General features: G+C 39.1%; 1 protein-coding gene across 1 annotated transcript; it reads right to left on the bottom strand.

The window, feature by feature from the left end:
• Nucleotides 1-7,190: 7,190 nt before the first annotated feature.
• On the bottom strand, nucleotides 7,191-7,886 carry TUSC1 (tumor suppressor candidate 1). The gene has a single exon (XM_003782846.3). It carries the CDS (start codon nucleotides 7,879-7,881, stop codon nucleotides 7,267-7,269), a length of 615 nt encoding a protein of 204 aa, XP_003782894.1. The 5' UTR covers nucleotides 7,882-7,886; the 3' UTR covers nucleotides 7,191-7,266.
• Nucleotides 7,887-8,555: the final 669 nt, after the last annotated feature.

Raw genomic sequence — 8,555 nt, 5'->3', positions numbered from 1 at the left:
ATTTTGATGTATGATTGTACCGTTCATTCTCATTGCTGCGTAACATTCCATGTTGAGCTTTATTAAGAAAAAGTCCTAACTCAAACTGGCTTAAACAATAAAGAAAAGAATTTCTCACATAACTGGAAGCTCAAAAGGAGGTAAGACTCTAGGCATGACAGAGTTGTAATGATCTTCCCAGAAAATAAGTTCTCTTCTATCTTTCTGCACTGTCATTCTTAGGATCCCGTGATAACTGGCAGGGAACAGCTGTATTCAGTAACGTAGGAAACTCTGTCTTTACCATGGAATTCACAGTTGTCCCTCAGCATTTTCAGGAAACTGGTTCCAGGACAGCCACCCTTTCTCAGGATGACAAATTCTGTCAGTGTGCAAGTCCCTTATAAAGGTGGCATAGTATTTGCACATAATCTATGTGCATCCTCCCATTCACTTTAAATCATCTCTAGATTATTTACAGTACTCAACACAATATAAATACTTTATAAGTAGTTGTTATACTGTATTGATTTTTACTTGTATTTTTAAAAAATTACTTTGAATCCACAATTTGTATAATCTGTGGATGTGGAACCTGTAGACACTGAGGGCCAAATGTAAACTGTTCTCTTCGGTTGGTCTGGGCCAAGTTTGTAAAGAGATAAGTTTCCATCAAATAAGTGGGCAAATTTTTGGAAATCTACTCTGTTCTCCCCAAATAATCAATCTACCTATCCCTGAGACCCCCACATGTTGAAATTTACCAAAATACATAATCTGTTACTATTTAACCTGTTCTTGAATACAAAAAATGAAACGCAAAATATTTTTATGAAATGAGTTTAACCATAATGATGATAAAGGCAGCAAAGCTAGGAAATTAGAGAGCAATCACACTTACAGTTCTTAGAGAAAACCAGAAGCATTTCTAATAATATCAGAAACAAATTATTTGTTATTCACCACTATAACTTAACTTTTTTTTTCTGGAAGGATTAGCCAGGGAAATTAACCCTACCAATTATAAGAACACAGAAAAGAAAATCTAAAAATTAGAAAAAAAAAAGTTTCATTATAAGCAAAAGGTATAATGACAGATCAAAAAAAGAGCAGGAAATCAAAATATTAGTTTAAACAATAAGTGAATTCAGCAAGTTGTGCTGAATATAGAACTTAAAAACCACTTTCTTGTATGTACCTATGTTCAAACAATCAGAAGCTATAATAAGAGAAAAGATTTAATATGTACTAGCAACAAAAAGGATAGAATATTTAATGATAAAATTAAGTAAAGTGTCCATGCTCCATACAAAGAAAATTTCACAACTCATGGGAGAGACCAAAAAAAAAAGACTTGAAAAGCAAAGAGATAAAGCCTGTTTGGGGACAGATAGACTCATTGTTACGAGTATCAAATCTCTCTATATAAATCCTTAAACTTAATTGAATCCAGATAAGAAATCAACACAACATTTTATTTTAGAATTAGACAAGTTAATTATAAAGCTTTTGTCTAAAAATATGCAAAATTAGGAACATTTTTATAAGAAAGAGTACTGAGAGTTATTAACATTACCATATATTGGAATATTTTATAAAGTTGTAGTGATTAACCAACATGGTACAGCTACATAAATAGATGTATGGAACAGAATAAAAAGTTTAGAAGTAAAAAACAAACTCAAGAAATAAGTATTTGATTAAGGAAACATTACATTTTAGTAAAGAAAGGATAAATTAATCAATGATAATGATTACATCAACCAGCTTGTTAGATTAAAAAATATATTTGTATCTCTACACCAAAATTGACACCAAAATAATTTTATATGAATCATATATTTAAATACTATGCATATCACACGTGCATGATTATGTATTCTATAAACTCACAAGTCACAAAAACCTGAAAATTTCACTATTTTGTAATTTATATGTCAAAACCAGCATAAAGTTAGAAGATACATCACTCTCCTCCCACGAAAAAATTAATTCACATTAAAGGAAATATAAATGACTCAAGTGTAATCTGTGTGAATGTTTGTTCCTAAAATTGTACCAAATGGTGATCCTAGCTTTATCTCAGTTGTAATAGAAGACGTGCAATTTAAAACTCATAATGTGGTTAAGTTTTTCATCTGTCATATAGGCAAAGATGAACACTTGTACATCATGTGCCAAACGTATCAGAAAACAGGCAGTCTCAAAGATTTTGTGTGCAATATAATTGGGACAAACTCTGCAGAGAGAAATTTGATAGTTTTTGTAAGTTAAAATGCATGTGCCTTTTCACCTAAAAATACTTTTATATGAATTTATCAGAGACATTTGTACACATATGAAATAAGATACATACACACAAAGGTCTTTAACGTAGCATTTATACCAAGAACAAATACAATACAAAACAATAAAAGGAAGCAAGCACCTAGGAAGGTCCTGATTTGAAATATCTAATGAATATTTTCTGCTGGTGGGGGTGGGGTAATTTATATAGTGTGTATTAAATGCTTGTGTGTGTGTATGTATTAAGTGTGCATTTGTATTTATGCACGCGCACACACACACACATATTTATCAGATTTCTAAAAAATATACAAGATAGTGGTTACAGTAGATAATCTTGGGCCTCTCACTTTAACAACTGCAGAAATGCTATTTCTGGCTACTACCAGGCAAATTAGTTCACGGTGCAGGTTTAAAGATATGGGGATTATAGGTTTTCATGGATAGTTGCAAGATAGATTCTAATATTTTCTCACTTTAAACATATGAGGAAGAGAGTGTAATCATATTACATACATGTTGGTAGATGAATGAGAAAATCAAGATAGCATTTTTAAAAAACATTTTGGAGGAAAAAAGTATACATTTTTCAGCATTACCCTATCTGATGGACCAAATGTTAAAACGCTAATCCCAGAGTGATGGCATTTGGAAGTACAGCCTTTAGGAGGCATGAAGGTCATGAGTGTGAAGCCCTAAGAATAAGATTAGTGACCATATAAGGAAGAAAGACCAGTCCTCTTTTTGTCTGACATGTGAAGATAGAGGAAGGCTACAATCCGGAAGAGGGCCCTCCCCAGAACCCTACCATGCTGGCACCCTGATCTCACGCTTCCAGGAAAATGGTTCTATTAGGCTTTATTATTCATATTTTAATACTTGAACACATTCACATTCAATTTCATTAACCATTCTTGACAAATGAATCAGAAATACTCAACTAGAGTGTATTGTAGAAACACAGCAGTTGTCAGCAGAAAATTCTGTATGATGCTGGGGTAAGATTCTTGAAGGTCTCTTTTAGCTCTGAAAGTTGTAGAATTCTTGTACATAAGAGACAAAGATTTATAGGAAACATTTTCCCCTCAAGTTATACATTTAGATTAACATATAAAATAATTTTTACCAAGTATAGGCTCTAAAACCCCTATTTTTATAATATATACATTTTCTAGAGATAGTTCATCCTTACAGGGATGTCCTATGCAAGATTTAACAGCTATATTTCCTCATTTATTTAAAGCAATATCTTTCATTTTGCACTCACTCCTAAGAATAGTGCACAGATGAAGGAACAGGTCAGATTTTTTCACTCTATAAAGCAATCGCATTGTATTTCTATTTTAATTAAATTATGTAGTTTCAAAAATGCTATACCAGGACTTATAAATTCCTTAAAATATTTTAAGTAGATGACAGCCTCCATTTAGGGTAGTTGTTCATAAAATTCAATGTTGTCATTCTTCTGTAATAATGGAATTCTAGCTGAGAAAAGACAGTACTACTTGCTTGCAATTTTTAGCCTCTGTTGAAATTAAATGGGTCACGTAATAAAGTTTGTACCAACAGAATGTGAGCAGAAGAATTCAAGTCATTTTTAGCTCTGGGTATACCTTCTCCAGGCCTAGCTACATTTCTCATGTGCTGAAACCTAAATATGGGAACCTATTTCTACCATGCAGAGGAAACAATGGCCTGGGCAAGGCAGAGGAACACCATAAAAGCAATCTGAGACTCTGAATGACCATGGGGAGCACAGTCGGAAATAGTATATAACAGGGAAAAAAGGATTCTTTATTTTTCATAGCTACTGAGTTACTACTGTGTTTATTATAGAAAGAGACTTTACCATAACTAATGGGAGATCCTTTAAATTTAAATCCAAAGGAGGTTATATGCTTAAAATGACAAATCAAAGATAAAGTAAGAAAATGTGGAAAAATAAAAGGTGAGGGAAAACTTATTATTCTTAAGCAAGGAAAATTATGGAATGTATTTCCTCCAGGGAATTAAATGATGATTTAAAGGAAAATTTTAGGCTTCTCTGAAATAAGATTAGGTTACTATATTAATTTATATTTAAGTGACTTTTTTGAATGAGATTTCACATACACATTATATCATTTTGATTCGTATTCTAATTTTTATAAAACAAAGTATACTTTTGTAATAGCCACAAAAAATGCTGATTAACAAAAGCCAATCTTCCTCACTAAATTTTGTTTTCTAAGATGACACACATTTGGTTATACATTTCTATAAATTGTAAGCCTCTTCTCATTGCACAAGTAATCTGAAATTATGAGAATGTCACTGTACTAAGGTATGGTTCACTGTCCTTTTAGTATTAGACCAAACTAGATCCTAGATCCAACTGTTAAAAAAACTCTACTGACCCATTTCTTAAACACTTCTGTATTTTGATATTACAAAACATCTTTTATATTATCATATGACACTTTATCAGTTATTACCAGGGGACTTCATAAAGCTTTAAATATGCACTAGCTTCAACCCAGCTTATGAGGTATTTTGATTTCAGAAATTGTAAAATCTTTCAGGAGTTATGCTTGAAAGTAATCCTTATTTGTGCATGTGTACATGGCACGTTCCTCATTATTTTACAAAAACTTATTTCATTAGTAAATTCCACAAATTTGAAATTCACTCATAGGTACATAATTTTAAGGAAAAAGTGTTTAAGAATCATTTAAATTACCTTGTTTGGTGAATATTACCTATTTTGCCACAATTGGCAAGTTTTTTGAATGTTACATTGCATTATTTCCTTATTGTAGGGTTTTATCTCCGCTATTTGCTTATAAGGAATAAAAATGCCAACTTCTTTAAAATTTATATGTTTGATAATTATGAAGAAGCAAAATATGAAAGCACAGGAAAATGCAAGTGAAATATGCATTTATAATTATGCTCTCGCTTGTACTTCTGTTAGAATATTTCTTTTGAAACCGGTATTTTGCTTATCTTAAAGTTTTATAACCTTTTGAGAGATTATGTTCCTTTTACTAATGAGAAAATTTAAGTTTAAAGAGATCTATTTGAACTTGAAGTTACAGTTTAACAGCAGTAGGGTGGATAATTTTTATTCTTCAATTTCTACGGCCTCCTAAAAATGTTTAATAGTCATTCATTGCTTAATGATGAAAAAATGTTCTGAGAAAGGGGTCTTTTGTTGATTTTGGTGTTGTATGTCCCTCTTAAAGAGTGTACTTACAGGAATCTAGACAGTTTAGACTACTCATCAAGGCTATATGGTATAACCTGTTGCTCCTAAGCTGCAAACCTGTACAGCAAGTTACTGTACTGAGTACTGTAAACAATTGTTAACACAATGGTATTTGTGTATCTCAACATATCTATACATAGAAAGGGTCAGTAAAAACAGTGTTAAAATCTTATGGGACCACAGTCATATACAGGATGTGGTCTGGGACACTGTCAGGCAGTTGGTGGATGATTGTATTTCTTTCACTGTTAAAAAACGAAGTTAAGGAAGATGAAAGTTTATTTTCAAATACCTACCTCTTCTCACCAACTTTCTTTCCATATTGTTTGGCCGTAAAGAAAGATTTTAATATTCACAACTAAGTATCAGCAAAATGCAAAGTATTTTCAAGACCCAGAACTAGTAGAATCACAAAATTATTTAATAGTTTCCCTGGTACTTTGCTATGCAAATGTATCATAAATATTGAAACTTTTGGAATATTGTTGTAATACATTTTATTCCCCCAACAATGCTAGTCATGTGTCCCCCTCCCACAGTATTTTCCCTCAGTGAAACACTCTTTTACACTCATTACTTTTATCAGGCACAATGGTATATTCTTCATTACTCAGTGGGCAAACGTGTTATTCATCAACAAAATGTAATAAAAGTGACTTTAGAACGTTTGTTGTTAAAACTAGTTGCATTTTTTTTTTTCTGCCACTGATAGAGAACTGAGACTTAAATCTCTTTGGGAGCTTTTGATACATAAACAATTTATAATTTCTTAAGACTTCTTAGGTAAAATAAGGCAAACTGGCTATATACCAATTAAGTGCTATTGTGAAGTCCACAATGTAATAAAAATGAAATGTTTAGACTATCTAATCTATAGATTATTTTAAAAGATCACTGTTACATAAAGCAAAAAGGAAACGATACTTTACAAAGGATAACCAAAGCCAAATACTAAAGTACGTAAGATATACACCCGGACGTGTATCTCTTAAAGGGATGTATAAACATTTAACACACTTCAAATAATGGTCGTGGGAAACTTTTAGATTATTTTTAATGCAACAGATTTATTTACCATTTCAAAGGATTACCTATACGCAAATAGTTTAAACTTCTCTGGGAGATAAATGAATCAGTGTATATTAAGTGTATCCGGACTGGAGGCAGGGGGAGCCATGAGTTCCCAGGTTATATATGTTCTTTTCTTTATAAAAATGGAGTACTTTACACAATATCCAAGTAATATCGATCTATAAAACACAATGTATTTGAAATGTTGGCCACGTAAAGAGATAATAGCTGAAAACTTTAGGGGACTGAAGAATGGACAACAAACTCTAACAACTCAAAAATACATTACTCAACCCTCAAAAAAAAAAAAAACAGAAAACACCCAACAGTTCCTCACAACACCTAGAATGTCCGGGGATGGGGACTGTTTACTGGCAGCCAGTTTTGCCGTTTTAAAACCCGCCCCTCCGTTGCAAGGCCTCTCCCTGTGGAATCCAGCAGGGGCAAGAGGCAGGTGCTCGGCACACGTGGGGACGCCAGAGGCCCCTGGCAGCCTGTCAACCTCAGCCTGGCAGACTGCGAAGTGCCACCCGAACGTGCCCGCTGGCGGGACAGGCGGCGAGAGGTCTCAGCGGTCCAGTAGCCGCCGGCCGCGCGAGGCCCCGGGCGCCGCGACGTGGGGAGCCGCGGGGCGGAGGGGGAGGGGCAGCGCGAGGCCCCGCCTCTCCCGGCTGCGGCCTCCGCTACAAACAGGGCCCGGCGGGCTCTGGGTCCCGGCCGCAGAGGCCCGAGTCAGGCTCCCGCAAGGGCTGCTCCTCCTTGTCCCCACGCGGGCGCGGCCCCCGCTGCTCGAGGTGCAGCTGCAGCAGGGCCCGGCGGTACATGGCCTCCAGCTTCTCAAGCCGGGCCCGCAGGGCCCGGGGGCTGCCCGGCTCGTCCTCGCGGTCACTGCCTCTCGCCCTGTGGTTCGTGCCGACGTCCTCGGAGCCCGGCTTCACCTCCGCGGGCGCCCCGTCGGCGTCTTCGCCGGGAACCCGCAGAGCCTGACGGAAGAGGCTGCGGTTCTCGCGCTTCAGCCTCCGGTTCTCCAGCCGCAGCCGGGCGTTCTCCTCGCGCAGCCGCGCGTTCTGCCGCTCCCGCTCGTCCCGCGCACGGATGGCCTCCAGGTGGCTCGCTGCCAGGTCGGCAAACCGCTCCTCCAGCTGCTGTCGGGCGCCGCCCGCGCGGCCTCGCCAGCCCACGCCGCCGCCGCCGCCCCCACGAACCCGGCCCGGGCTGCCAGGCCCGCGGCTGTCCCCGCCGCCGTCCCCGCCGCCGCAACTCCCGCGCCTGGTGGCGCCACCACGCATGCGCCACATCCTCCCGTCCCAACCGCGCCGCCCGCGCCGTGGGCCGAGGGGCCGCGCGCCGAGGCGCGGGCGGTTCGGTGCCCGGCGGGGCGGCGGCGGCGGAGGAGGAGAGTAGGTGGCGGGAGGCGGCTGCTGGCTCGGAGCCAGAGGAGGCCGGGAATTTGCCCGTGCCGAGGCGTGTCCGGGCTCCGGTGGTGGAGCGGCCCCTGGGCCTGCTGTCTCTGGGCTCTGTTCACACACAATGCCCCCAGGGAGCGCCCGGCTGCTCAGCCCCGGCCGCGCGGGGAGAGCGCGTGTCCTCCGCGGGGCTCCGCCGGGCGCTTCCGTGCGGGCCGGGGTGCCGCGGGGACCGGCCGGCCTCGCCGCGCGCTCCAGCGCAGCCGCCAGTGGTTACTTGGCTCTTTACATGGCAGCCTAAAAACTACTTACTGCTAATAATGAAATGATAAGTTCGGAGGCAAAATGAAAAGCTCTGATTCCCTTAAGACTTAGCCGTTTATTCTCACCTACGGTTAATAAAATAGTCAACAAAATCGGGCTGCGCCCTATCGTTGGGGCTCTCAAGTGGGAACAGGTAACTCTCGAAAGAATATAGGCAATTCCCATTAGGTGAAGAGCTACTAATCTAGTAGCTGTTTGGAATTGTTTGGAACACCATAGAAACAAGGTTATAGTCAGTTGCT

Source organism: Otolemur garnettii, unplaced genomic scaffold (genome assembly GCF_000181295.1).
Source record: "Otolemur garnettii isolate 467f Iridium unplaced genomic scaffold, OtoGar3 scaffold00006, whole genome shotgun sequence".
NCBI lineage: Eukaryota > Metazoa > Chordata > Mammalia > Primates > Galagidae > Otolemur > Otolemur garnettii.
This window is presented reverse-complemented; position numbering and strand designations above follow the sequence as displayed.